The sequence below is a fragment of the Grampus griseus genome (assembly GCF_964374135.1).
Source record: "Grampus griseus genome assembly, chromosome: 13".
NCBI classification, from domain to species: domain Eukaryota; kingdom Metazoa; phylum Chordata; class Mammalia; order Artiodactyla; family Delphinidae; genus Grampus; species Grampus griseus.
The window spans coordinates 9,651,820-9,666,063 of NC_139007.1; the positions used below are offsets into that span (position 1 = coordinate 9,651,820).

Sequence of the window (14,244 nt, forward strand, 5' to 3'; positions counted from 1 at the left end):
ATGACGTCCCTGGTAGGCAGCCGCTTCCCAGGTGTAGTTCTGTGCCTCAGAAGATAAGCATGTATCTGTGGAGGACAGCTAGCTACCGTTGCCACAAAGAACATGCCAAACAGAGTACATATGTTAACTAAATGAGCAGCTAAATACACCAGACAGAATCTAGGAAAGTAGTTTCATAATCTTGGGCAAAGGCCTTCTTGACGACTTGTCTTCTATGACTTCTTCATGACATGAATCTGTTAAAAAAAAAAAAAAGGTGATGTTTTATCTATCATATTAGCAAAGATTACAAATTTATAATATTCCACGTAATACTTGAAAATGCTTAGAACAGTATTACACAGTAAACAGTAAATTTTAGCTATTATTATTACTATCGTCATTTTTTTAGCAAGGAGAGATAAATACTTTCATACATTGTTAGTGATCATTGGTACCACCATTTGGAGGGCACTTTGATATCAAAACTCAAAATGTGCCAGCCTTCAACCCAGCAATCCAATCTCCAGGAATGTATCCTTAAAGAGAATGCCTACAAAAGTTTGTGTACAAGGCTATTCATTTCAGCATCATTTTAATAGCAAAAATTAAAGAACTTACAGCTCCTTAGTAAAGAATTAGCTAATTAAATAAATTTACTTCTTATACATATGTCTAAGGTTTTGACATTTTATAGCAGCTATTACTTTTATAATTTTAAAACAGATATTTCATTAAAATTATCCAAATTTTAGCTTATAGTGAAGTCACTGAAAAGAGCTCAAGGAATTAGAACAAAAATGGAGGTGGGAGAGGGTAGAATCACCGGGAATGTAGTAATTGTTGCACTTCTGTTTTGCCCAGAGGCAAGAAGATGAAATGACCTTAAAGTGCAAGAGGGAAATTTATGTTAGCTATTAGGGGAATCTTTCTGAGACTCTAACATAATTTACAAAAATTCTTAAAACCTGAAGTCTCCAGACAGTTTCTAGATGTCAAGATGTACCCCCTTTGTGGTTCACCTCTAGAAAACGTATCTCTCCTAACAATTACTAGTATAAAAGTGTTCAACTGTGCTTTGTTTAATCCATGTGATTTAGTTCTTCCCTTTATGATTTTAAATTAGGCCAAGCATACTAAAATATACTTTCTGATAGATGCATTGCGTCACGTAATTGTAGCAACAAAACACCGCCCGCCAAGTTCAGATATACAATTGACCCTGCTTTAACCCAATCTTAGGTCCGTGATAGGGTCACCTTGGATGTGAATCCACCTTATAATGAGGGCTTTTCAGTATTTCAGTGACTAATCCCTTTTACTCAGCATCCGGGGTGATTGATTTGTATTGATTTTGCTGACTAATCCTGGAGCAAAGTTCCAGAGGGGTCTAATTATAACCTCATACACACCCTGCGTGTCTTAAATATCACAGTATTTACTTCATTCAAATCTTTGCAGTCTCCTCAAGTCTCAAGAATTCATCCATAAAACATTCTAAGTGACTCAGTGGATATGTGAGCCTACTTCCTAATAGCTTATAAGCCTATATTCCACATCCCTAATGGGCTGCCTGTAATCAGTAACTGTTTCTTCACTGCTTCCTGACTTGTTCCCCACTGTTTCCGTTGGGAGGGGCATTTAAGAGCTCCAGATTACACTTTTTTTTTTCTTCATGCAGCTTGGAGCTCCTCCTGTTTATTAGCAGTCTGTTTCTTTCTCTAACCCCACTGTCTCTGGATGTATCCGTAAAGGTACCATCTGTTTTAGTGCCATTTTATTTCTGCTTTATTCTCCCTGCACTTCTTTCTTTCGTCAATGCTTTATCGTAACAATTTATTCTTGCTTTAGTTTCCACCTGCTTTTGCAGCCTACCCCTTTCACCCTCCCCGCCACCACTACCCCCCAGCCCATGTCACTCTAGATTTCCTTTATCCAAGGAATGGGGTACCATGACTCTTAAGGGCACAGCTTTGGAGTCAGGTAAGGGCCAGCTCAGCTGCTTGTAGGTATTGTGCTTGGCTAGTTGACCCCCGCAAGCCTCAGTTCTTCATTTGTAAGGAGGAGAAAGGAATGATACTGTCTCCCTCATAGGGCTGTTGGGAGGACTAAATGAAATGATGGACTTCAGGGTTTCCCAGTCTTGGCACTGCTAACACTGGGACTGGTAATTCTTTTTTCAGAGGGCTGTTCTCGGCATTGTAGGATGTTTTGAAGCAACCCTGGCCTCCACCACTAGATGCCAGCAGCAACCCCCTTCCCAGTTATGACAACCAAATATGTCTCCAGACGTTGCCAAATGCCCCCGGGAGGCAAAATTGTCCCTACTGACAACCACTGGTGCACATAAAGCATTTGGCACAATGCCTGGTACACAGTAGGGACTTGCTAAACATTTGCAGTAGATTGATGATCAGATTGATGAGTGAATATTCATTTCTAATGCAAGTGTCTAATACAGTGCTTGACCCTCAATTAACTTCTTCATATGCGAACAGATGAACAAATGAATCTGAAGCCAATGAGCCTTGAGGGCTACCTGTAATTCCTACATTGTACTGAAAGGTGCTGTCTTCACTTAAAACAAATGCTCCTATGTTGCAAACACATTTTGGACAAATAACTAATTGTTATTAGTTAAATTGTTATTAGAGCAGTTTAAGCTGTTCTACCCAGTTTTTCCCCCGCTTTATTGAAATGTACTTGACAAAAACATGGTGTAAGTTTGTATACAATCTATCGATTTGATACACTTACATACTGCAAACGATTGTGAGATAACAACTCCATCACGTCGCATAATTACCATTTCATTTTTGTGGTGAAAATATTTAAGATTCACTCTCGTAGCAACTTTCAAATATATAATACAGTATTATTAACTATAATCACCATGCTGTACATTAGGTTCCCCAGAACTTATTCGTCTTATAACTGGAAGTTTGCAACCTTTCACCAACATCTCCCCACCCCCTACACCCTGGTAAACATTCTAGTCTCTGTTTCTATGAGTTTTACTTTTTTAGATTCCACATATGAGTGATATACAGTATCTGTCTTTCTCTATCTGGCTTATTTCACTTAGCTTAATGCCCTTGAGGTCCATCCATGTTTTTTCAGACATTAGGATTTCCTTCTTTCTCATGGATGTACAATATTTCGATAGATAGATAGGTAGGTAGATAGATAGATAGCTCTTCTTTACCCATTCATCCATTCATTGATGGACACTTAGGTTGTTTCCATATCTTGCCTATTGAGAATAATGCTGCAGTGAACACGGATGTGCAGACATCTTTCAAGATCCTGTTTTAATTATCTTTGGATATACACCCAGAAATAGGATTGCTGGGTCCTGTGATAGTTCTATTTTTAATTTTTTGAGGAACCTCCGTACTGATTTCCATAGTGGCTGCACCAATTTACATTCCCACCAACAGTGCAAGAGGGTTCCCATTTCTCCACATCCTCTCCAACATTTATCTCCTGCCTTTCTGATATAGCATTTTAACAGGTATGAGGTTTTGATTTGCATTCCCTAATGATTAGTGATATTGAGCACCTTTTCAGTACATGTTGGCCATTTGTATGTCGTCTTTGGGAAAATGTCTGTTCAGATCCACTGCCTGATTTTTAATTTGATTGTTTGGGGGTTTGGGTTTCTTTTTCTTATTTACTATTGAATTGTATTAGTTATTTGTATATTTTGGATATTAACTCCTTATCAGCTATGTGATTTGAAAATATTTTCTCTCTTTCATTGCGTTTTCATTTTGTTGATGGTTTCCTTTGCTGTACAGAAGCTTTTCAGTTGTAGTTTTGCTTGTTAATTTTTGCTTTTCTTGCCTTTGCTTTTGGTGTCAAATCCAAAAAATCATTGCCAAGGCAAATGTCAAGAAGCTTACCCCCATGTTCTTCTAGGAGTTTTATAGTTTCAGGTGTTACATTTGTCTTTAATCCATTTTGAGTTAATTATTGTAAGTGGTGTAAGATAGTGGTCCAGTTTCATTCTTTTGCATGTGACTATCCAGTTTTCCCAACACCGTTTATTGAAGAGACTGTCCTTTCCCCATTGTATATTCTTGCTCCTTTGTCGTTAATTAACTCACCATATATGTGTGGGTTTATTTCTGGGCTCTCTATTCTGTTCCATTGACCTATGTGTCTGTTTTTATGCCAATATCATACTGTTTTGATTACTATAACTTTGTAATATAATTTGAAATGAGAATGTGTGATGTTTCTAGTTTTATTCTTCCTTCTCAAGATTGTTTTGGCTATTCAGGGTCTTTGTGATTCCATACGAGTTTGGGACTGTTTGTTCTATTTCTGTGAAAAACAGCACTGGAATTTGATAGAGATTGCACTGAATCTGTAGATTGCTTTGGGTAGTATGGACATTTTAACAATACAAATTCTTCCAATTCATCAGCATAGAATATCTTTCCATTTATTAGTGTCTTCTTCACTTTCTTTCATCAATGTTTTATAGTTTTCACCAAACAGATCTTTCACCTCCTTGATCAAACTCCTTCCTAAATATTTTAATCTTTTTGGTGCTGTTGTAAATGAGATTTTTTCCTTAATATCTCTTTCTGATAGATTGTTGTTAGTATATAGAAACACAACTGATTTTTGAATATTTATTTTGTGTCCTGCAACTTTGCTTAATTCATTTATTATTTCCAACAGTTTTTTGGTGGAGTCTTTAGGGGTTTCTATATATAATATGTCATCTGCAAATAGTGACAGTTTTACTTCTTCATTTCTGATTTGGATGACTTTTATTTCTCTTTCTTGCCTAATTGCTCTGGCTAGGACTTCCAATACTAAGGTGAATAAAACTGGCAAGAGTGGGCATCATAATTTGTTCCTATCTTAAAGGGAAAATTTTCAGTTTTTTACCACTGAGTATGATGTTACCTATGGGCTTGTTTTGTGGCTTTTATTACGTTGAGGTGCATTCCCTCTATATCCACTTTGTTGAGAGTTGTTATCATGAAAGTGTGTGTATTTTGTCAAGTGCTTTTTCTACATCTATTGAGATGATCGTATAATTTTTATCCTTCCTTTTGTTAATGTGGTGTATCACACTGATTGATTTGCAGGTGTTGAACCATCCTTGCATCCCTGGAATAAATCCTACTTGATCATGGTGTATGATCCTTTTAATGTACTGTTGAATTCAGTTTGCTAGGATTTCATTAAGGACTTTTACATCTACATTCATCAGGCATATGTACTTTTATTTTCTTGTGGTGTCCTTATCTGGTTTTGATAACAGGGTAATGCTGACCTCATAAAATGAGTTTGGAAGTGTTTCCTCCTCTTCTGTTCTTTTTATGGAAGAGTTTGAGAAGGATTGGCACTTATTCTTTAAATGTTGATGTAATTCACCAGTGAAGCCTTCTGGTCCTGGACTTTTTTGTTTGTTAGGAGGTTTTTGATTACTGATTCTATCTCTTTATTAGTAATTGGTCTGTTCCGCTTTTCTATTTCTTCCTGATTTAGCCTTGGTAGGTTGTATGTTTCTAGTAATCTAACTATTTCTTCTAGGTTGTCTGTTTCATTAAGATCTGTTTCTGGTAGTTTATCTTGTTCTTTTGTTTGGAACATATTATTTTGTTTCTTCATTTTCCTTGACTCTTTGTGTGGATTTCTGTGTGTTAGATGAACAGCCTCCTACCCTATTCTTGACAGACTGATCTTGTGTGGGAGATGAACGTCATCAATCAGCCCAGCCTTGGCTTCTGGTTGTCTCTAAAACCTATGTGATTGTCTAATCACTTTCCCTGTTTTTAGTGGCACCCAGTGGTTGAATATGTGCCCAGACTGATCAGTGTCCCAGGGGGAGGGTCACAGTCAGCTCCTAGATACAGGGTCCAGTTTAGGAGCAGTGGGGAAAGTGTGTCATTAGACCCCATCCAAGGAGAAACTGGGAGGTGGGCATTTCACCTGTCCCCTCTGTACTGGGCCCAGTTATACAGCCATGGAGTGGGGGAGGGGGCTATGGGGTCCGGAACCCATTATGAACTTCTTTCTTTGCTACAGGCCTGTGAGACTCCTGAATGAAAGCCCCACTGGCTGTCAGAGCCAGGTGATCCAGGGGTTCTTCTGTCAAGCAGCAGCCTCAAAAGCTGGGGCACCAGATGTGTATAAAAGCTTCCTGAGGGAGATACTGGCAAACTGGAGCAGGCCAGAGGGAAAGGCCAGGGGAGGCGTCCACCGGCTTCTGTGGTCTCAGGAGAGAACTGCAGCCACTCCCTAGTTGGATGCTAAAAATTAGAGGCCTGACTGGCAGGCGGCAGCTTTTAAAGTACGCAAGTAGAACCCTTTCAGGAAAGGTCGGGGAGACTGACGTTTCTGCCTGGACACGGGTGGTGGGTGAGCGGAGGCCCAGTACTCACGCCCGCTGATACCTGCTTCTGTGTTTGCTGTAGTGTGTGGGGCTCACGGATGCAAGCCCCGCGGCTTTCAGAGCTAGGTGTTCGGGGAGGGGCATCACTCTGGTGGGAGTCTTAAAAATTGGGGCTCTAAAAATGGGGTTCAAACCCTTAGCCTCCCAGGGAAAAGCTGGGAGTTGGAGGTCCCTGCTGCTAGGACTGGGGTTTATGGCGAGTGCGTCTCAGCCTCTCCTGCCATTTTGATGTGAGCGTTTTCTCATTCTCCCAGTGCATAGGAGCCCCTTGGCTAGTTTCTGGATTTCCTGCAGAGGGAATTACTACGTGTGTAGCTGTTCATTTGGTGTGTCTGTGGGAGGGCGGCGGTTCAGGGGTCTCCTATGATGCCATCTTTAAAGACCACGCTGCCCACTGTCATAAAAGGTAAATCTTAGGGAGATTTCCTTTTTATAAACATCAGTGGCTGACGGCTGTGAATTATTATATTGCTGTAGAATTCTGTGCTGGTTTGATTAACTTACAGGTATTTTAGATTGATGTTCCAGTTATTAAGCCACTGATGTGGTAAGAGAACAAAGCTCAAGCTACTTTTAAATGTTTATTAACCTAAGTTTATTCTATAAACATTTATTGAGTGCCTACCATGTTTCAGGCACTGTTCTAGATACTTCGGATACAAGTATCCAACCTTGTGGATCCTCCATTCTGCTAAGTAATGGTCTACAAAAATAATAAATACATGAATAAAAATGAAAGTCAAGAGTACTCATAACTTCTAAAATATTAAGCTGGGAAATATCTAGGTGGTACTGACAGCAAAATTCCAGTGGATGACTGTAATCCAACAAGAAACATTTTTGTGGGTGCATTCATTGTGTGCCATGTGGTTGCTCATTTATGACTTCATTTCGTTGAACTCTGACTTTCTGATCTGAATTAAAATGAGCGTATTAAATCTAATCTGTGGTTACCTTTACATATTATGTGACTTAAAATCTTTAGATGATTCACTGTGCATAATTTTTGAAATTGTCTCAAACCTACAGGGTTCCTTTTTCTAGGTCTTCTCTAATGAACTGTGACTTTATAGCATACTTTTTGTGCTGTAGTGTAACAGGCCTATAGCTGATTTTTTAAAACTAATACAATATATGTTTTTTGTGTCTCGCTTTTCTCATCTGTGGAATACCTAACCAACACGGGGTGTTATAAGAATTAAAATAATATAACATTTGTAAAAAACCTAGAACTAAAGGAAGTGCCTGGCACAAAGTAAATCTTAAGTCTGTGCTTTCTGCACCCCTACTGGTCATTCACTTCTTTCAATTTTTTCTAATATTGTACCTTTTTCTTTCCTTTGTACCCTTGTGAGGAAGCAGGCCTACAATGAGAAATAGAAGCAAAATGTATATCCGTCAGGGCCATATAAGGAGTGTCCCTTTGTCTGTAGACCACTTGTCTTGGAAGTAAGTCCCTCCAAATGATGAAAACCAAGAGATGTTTTCACATTTAACTCTTTTTTAAAGTTTTTTCCTGATTTCAAAAGACATTTTCATTGTTATAAAACTCCAACATTACCAAAATTAATAACTTAGAAAGTCCCTTTATCCACATACTCACCACAACTCTCTACCCCAGAGAGAATTCATAGTAATATTCTGTGTCTATTCTCACATGTCTTTCCTAGGTGTATAATATATGTGTTATTAAATAAGAGTACATTGTACATACTGCTTTGCGACTGACTTTACTCGCTTAACGTCTTTGATGTCCGTATCAACGTAGGTAGTTCCTTCTCATCTCCGACAGCTATGGAGCGAGAGAAAACGATGCATTTGTGGCTGGCTGTGCACCCAGCCACAAGCTCCCGCAGCGTGCAGATGCGACTGGAGGAATCCCTTTGGCTCACCCACGTCCTGCCAACCCCTGACCCTCTCCAAGTCCTGACCCAAAAGGGCACCAGGAGAGTGAGTCCAAGGATGCTGTTAGTGCACACCAGGGGCCAGGCCTTCCTGAATGCAGGCACGACTGGGCTGGGCAGAGGATACACATTCACACAGCAGTTACCCCTGAGGCTCCCAGAAACATCAGTAACTGCGACCCCCTGAGGTGGAGCTCTTCTTTGGAGTGTGGCCACCTGGTCATGCACAGCCCACTTGCAGCAGGAAGGACATCTTACTGAGGATGATCAGGTCAAGCTAACCTACTGTAAAATCTCCATTGGAAGCCATTCATCCCACTTCACCTCTCCCACTTCAAAGCCTACCTTCCCTCGCTCAGATGTTTACCCTTGGAGCGATTAAGTCATTCATCTTTTCTATGCTCTCCTTGGCTGCTCTTTTTCTCTTTTTAGCTGGCAAAAGGGCAGATATGATTTAGGCCAAACGTCAATATGTCAAACATTAAATATCCGTTCCCATGCAGCGCGTGGTATGCATGATCACCTCCTCTATTGTAACAAGTGGAATGTTAATTAACTTGTGCACAGAACTCACCCAGAACTGACTGGCGCCGTACAGAGCACGCAGAGCAGAACGCTTAGAGCGGTCTGCTCAGTTGGGGCCTTTGTCTGAGAGGCTGCAAAGGTGCAGACTCCACAACACAAGTGAATTTCTGCAGAACAGAGCTGCCAGCTTCTTTGGCAAGAAAACAGGAGACGTGATTATGCGAAGTAGCCCTTTCGCATCTGGAAAGGCTGTGTAGTCTCTGTGGCATCAGCCAGCAGGCCGCGGTGCTGGGGCAGGGGCAGAGGCGGAAGCCCCTTCCTGCAGGCAGGACCACCCGTGCCGCCAGGACTGCCGTGGGGACGCTGCGCCAGCCCGAAGCCCTCCAAGCACCGGACCTTCCGAAGGCGGTGTCCAGGCCTTTGAAGGTTAAACGGCGAGTGGTCCAAACCTGCGTGGCTAAAGCAGAGAACGGCCGAGGGTCAGACCGGGGCAGCAGGCGCAGGAGGCCACATCCTCCGCCTTCCACTCCTCGGCGATCACAGAGCCCGCGTGGCGCGTGCCGGCCTGGGGCTCAAGAGCAGTTCCCTGGGTCCCAAACAGGTCAAAAGGACCCTTTCTGAAATCCTGTTTTGGAAACTAAAACCTCCCGGTCGTGCTACTTACGGCTGCTTCACCCTCTTTCTTTCAGATACCATCGTTCTCATCGCCTCCATAGCGGTAGTTTCTGCCAAAACTCAGGGTAACATCTTCGCCACGTCGGCGCTGCGCAGCCTGCGCTTCCTGCAGATCCTGCGCATGGTGCGCATGGACAGGCGCGGCGGCACCTGGAAGCTGCTGGGCTCCGTGGTCTACGCGCACAGCAAGGTGGGGCGGCCCTCGCCCAGGTGCGGGCAGGGTGTTCTTAACTTCTTCCCTTGCTGCCATGATATTTACTAAACCCATCGAAAGCAAACTTAATCTTTTCAGTAATTGGTTAAAGCAATGTGGGACACAAGGTGTAGTGGATTATGTGAAAGTCATCATAAATATCCAAGCAGTAGTCAAACGCATGGAATCATGCTTGTATTTTTTTTTCCTTTTTCAAAGATTTTTCACCTCTAAAAATCTCTCATTCCTTTTATATCCAGGAATTAATCACAGCTTGGTACATAGGATTTTTGGTTCTGATTTTTTCGTCTTTCCTTGTCTACCTGGTGGAAAAGGACGCCAATAAGGAATTCTCCACCTACGCGGACGCACTCTGGTGGGGCACGGTGAGTGTGAGCACCTGCTTGTGTTTATTGGATGCTGTGAGATGTTTCCTTTGAATGTAGTGTAGGGATTCCCATGGGTGGTCCCAATAAAATGATGAACTTCCAAAAGGGAGTTAAGTGAAAATATACAGCGCTTATAATTATCTAAAGAGTTTCCCCTGTTAAGTCCAACAAAGTTAAGTTCTCTAACAAATCATCAGTAGTATTTCTTGCATGCTACGCTGTTGCCACAATAAAGACAAGTAATTTTTTAACCGTGATTAAAATGTTCATGGGCTTGTTCATTTTAACTGTGGAGCACAGCTTTAAAGTACAAATGGTTGCATTGTTTGGCCACTTGTTAAAAAGTTTATCTGAGGTTTAAAAAAAAAAAAGAAAAAAGGAGTACTAGCTGAATGAAAGAAAAGTAAAATTATGGTACAAAAAGGGAAAAAGAGAAGAGTGGTAACCATCTCTGAGATCAGAGACTATAGATCCTGAATTTCAAAACTTTCCACTCATAAAACTCTTTTTCCTTTATATTGTTGTTAAAGGATAGTTTTTCAAACAAATAAAAGTAAAATCACGACTCTCATACAGGTAGAAAATAAACATGTCCTCAAGATTTTATTTAAACTTTTAAGTATTCAAATGAATGTGCAAACAGAGGCACACCTGGCTTCTTCCACAGTGAAAGAGGAAAGTCAGAGGAACCCGCACCAGACAGAATGTACTTACACGTCCGTAAACAAGAATTATTTTGCATTGCTGCTACAACTTATGTAGTCCTAAAATAGCTCAAAGGCCTGAAAGGTGCAGAGCCCGCCCCATAAAAGCAGGAACTGAGAACCTGGAAGAGTGTACTCTAAACAACACATAGTTTTCCATCAAAGCAAAAATTGTCTTTACAGTGTAAAGAATCTATAAAACAGTCGATGAAACGTGTACCCTATTAAGAATGTCATAGGATAAAGGAGTGCTTTATGCAATGTGTAAACTACATTTTTTAAAATTCTATTCCTTAAGACATTCCAAAAGGGTGAAAATACAAGAGCAGTTATAGTTGTTTGAAGACTTTCCCTGTCTCTTTGGTCCAACAAATTTGTTCTCTTCTAAATCATCGGCAATAATTCTTGAGTGCTAGATTGTCGCCAAAATAAAAATCTGTCATCTTCTTAAACAGTGATTAAAACATTGGTAAGTTTGTTTGCCAGTTTGCTTTGTGGAGCACAGATTTTTAAGTTCCCAGTTGTTGCATTGTTCCGCTATTTGTCAGAAGCTCCTCAGCGAGAACTAGATCTCTTGTCAAGGACGTGGATAACTCGGCAAGGCCTGTAGTAAGCAGAACTTGGAATGTTTGTGGGTTGCATAGCAGCAGTAATATGAATAAAAATCAAAAATATATTCATCTGAAGATTAAGATTTTTTTTCCTTAAATTATCAGAGTTAAATGTCTCCAAGATTGTGCCACTGATAACAAAGCATTCTGTTGGTTTAACAATTTGGTTTCCAACTCCTTCCCCTACCCCACAAACAATAATGGCCACTTTAAAAGGAGGAAAGTGGAAAACCCGGAAGAGAGCAGTCATCTGACATTCTTAAAACACTTCTTATGTGTAGAGAACAAATGAATATCTATGACTCGCGGTGGGATAAACTGTGTAAACTGAGCAAACAGGAGGCTTTTCTAGCCGGCAAGGGGAAGACAACTGATTATCCCAGGCTTCAAAGCAGCGATTTGAATTGCAAGTTTAGATTTTGCGCCTCTGTGATAATTCTAACGTGCGTGAGTGACGGGACACTCAGAAGCCCCTTCTCTGAGGTGCATCTGTTGGTGGGTCCACCTGGCAGCTCTCTGGCCTTCTGGCCTTCCATCTTCCTTTCTCCTTCCTACTAATCAGAATCGCTGCACTGTGTGTTGAACAGTGTGTGGGAAGCTCTGAATGTGCCTCTCACTTAGTCACCAGCTTGTTTCTTTTGCCAGAACAACCCATGTAGCAGGTTTCCAAAGTTTCATCTCTGTTCGTTTCAGGGAAAAGCAACATCTGTTCATTGATTTCATTCCAGTAGTGCTATTTGACTGAAGTTTAACCTGTACTTAACAGGATCTTTGAATGGCCTAATTATGTCTCTTTAAAGAAAAAAAAATCTAGCCTTGAATACAAGAGTAAAAATTTTCTAAGGTGTTGAGCTTCTAGGAATAAAAAAGGCCTTGTTGGTCCACAGTGGGTTTGTTGATATTAACTGACTCATTCATGAAATCGTCTGAAGCCACAAAAAGCAAGCAAGAGAACTTATTAGTTCTATTCCTTATAAGAACATACTAGGTCTCCAGTGTGAAGTAAAACAAATTTAAAATACTGACTGTACCTTTTATTATATGTTAATGAAGACCTTAATGAAATCTATTTCTGGTTACTTTTTAGTTAAAATTGTCCATGTTTGAAGTGAGAGAGTGGCATGGACATAAATACACTACCAAATGTAAACTAGATAGCTAGTGGGAAGCAGGTGCATTGCACAGGGAGATCAGCTTGGTGCTTTGTGACCGCCTGGAGGCATGGGATAGGGAGGATGGGAGGGAGGGAAACGCAAGAGGGAAGAGATATGAGGATATATGTATTTGTATAACTGATTCACCTTGTTATAAAGCAGAAACTATCACACCATTGCCAACAACTATACTCCAATAAAGATGTAAAAAAAATAGAAATAAAGATAAAATTGTCCATGTTGCATGTAATGGACACCTTGCTAACTAAGGAAGTATCCAGAATACATAGGGAAATGAAAGCATCCTGCACTGGAGTGTTTCTTAGTGCTAGGCTTTGGTGAAAAAACAAAAAAAAAAGGAAATCCTCATTTCTTAAAAAAAAAAAAATGCCCGAAGTATCGACATTAAAATGCCATTTGTAGGCTATGGATCCAGTGTCCCAGTGAATTCTAAATATTAAATACGAAAGCCCTTCCATTAAGAAGGTGCTGAGGGCTGTACCCAAACCAACTGCAGGAGGAACACGTAGTGCCATCAGCAGAGCCAGTAAAAACACGGAGAACTTTGATACCTGAAAACAGTTCCATACTAGCGAACAACAGTACTCAGCCCACTGAGTAAGTGGGATAATCGATACAAAGGGCTGGTCCTAAGCGCATGGCAGGTACCCAACCACAGATGCAGCTGCCGTGGATGGTGAGGTGGGAGAACCGCTACAGCCAAGGAGCACAGAGCGGTACCTTCCTGGCACACCCACGGCTTAAGCGCAGAAGGGGCGTGGGAACTGGGGTTTCGATGAAAAGATTTTCTGGCTTCTGAAGGAGCAACTGAAGAGGCGTTGATGACAGTGGACGTGCCGGGGGAGAGGAGAGGCTGAGGCCTCAGCTGCGGCTCCGGGACAAGAGGACCTTCTGGTTGCTGGGCGGAGTTCCATTTAATGTTATTTCCTATTATTATTATCCTCCTTTCCAGTTGCTTTAGGTTTATTCTGAAGTAATTTAAAAACAGGTTTTCCCGCAGTTATGTTTTATTATGATCTCCTTCTTTCCTGTTATTATTTTCTTCCTTTTGATTGGCTGAAACAACTTAAGATCCCATCCTCCTGAAGTAATTTTTCCTGGTAATGACCTATTCTTGAAGACCAGCTTGTCCTCTTCCTATTTACCACTATTCCCGTGACGAAGACAGTGTTACGGGTTTTTTTAAAGACGCAAACAACAGCAGATGGTATAAATCTGCTCTTGAGAAAGCATCTGAAAAGTACAGCCTCCACCTGAGACCTGTGCCTGAGATGATTCCTTCAGACATGTAGAGGATTTGATGTCGGCCAGAGTTAGTCCCAGAATTCATGCTAAAAACCAGATAATCTTTCTCCAAGCATTAGTATAGGAGGCTCTGCATTCAACAGGTTGTACAGCCCAAATATATGCCATGAGTTTCATCCCCCTGCAAAGTCTAAGAATAGGAAATGGTGCACATTTGTGGAAAGAGCTAAGATACCCTTGTCATTGATAACATCTGTTACCCTTCCGAGAATCAACCCTCCTCCCATCAGGTTCACCAGGACAAAATGTTTTCTTCCACCTCCTATAAGCTGTTGCTTTCTGACTTATCTGAGTCGGATAATTAACTGTATCTGCTGGTACAGTTAGTTAAAGTTGTGTTTCTTACCAATGCATTACCTGATGGTA

General features: G+C 41.0%; 1 protein-coding gene across 3 annotated transcripts in view; it reads left to right on the forward strand.

Annotated features, from left to right (window-relative positions):
* KCNQ5 (potassium voltage-gated channel subfamily Q member 5) overlaps positions 1-14,244 on the forward strand; it is a gene marked incomplete at its 5' end in the record, with an annotated part of 580,981 nt that overhangs the window by 463,399 nt on the left and 103,338 nt on the right. For all 3 annotated transcript variants that reach the window (XM_082669167.1, XM_082669168.1, XM_082669169.1), the window contains 2 exons: positions 9,516-9,691; positions 9,955-10,080. In XM_082669167.1, the coding sequence (XP_082525293.1) occupies positions 9,516-9,691; positions 9,955-10,080 (302 nt within the window). The remainder of the gene's footprint in view (positions 1-9,515; positions 9,692-9,954; positions 10,081-14,244) is intronic.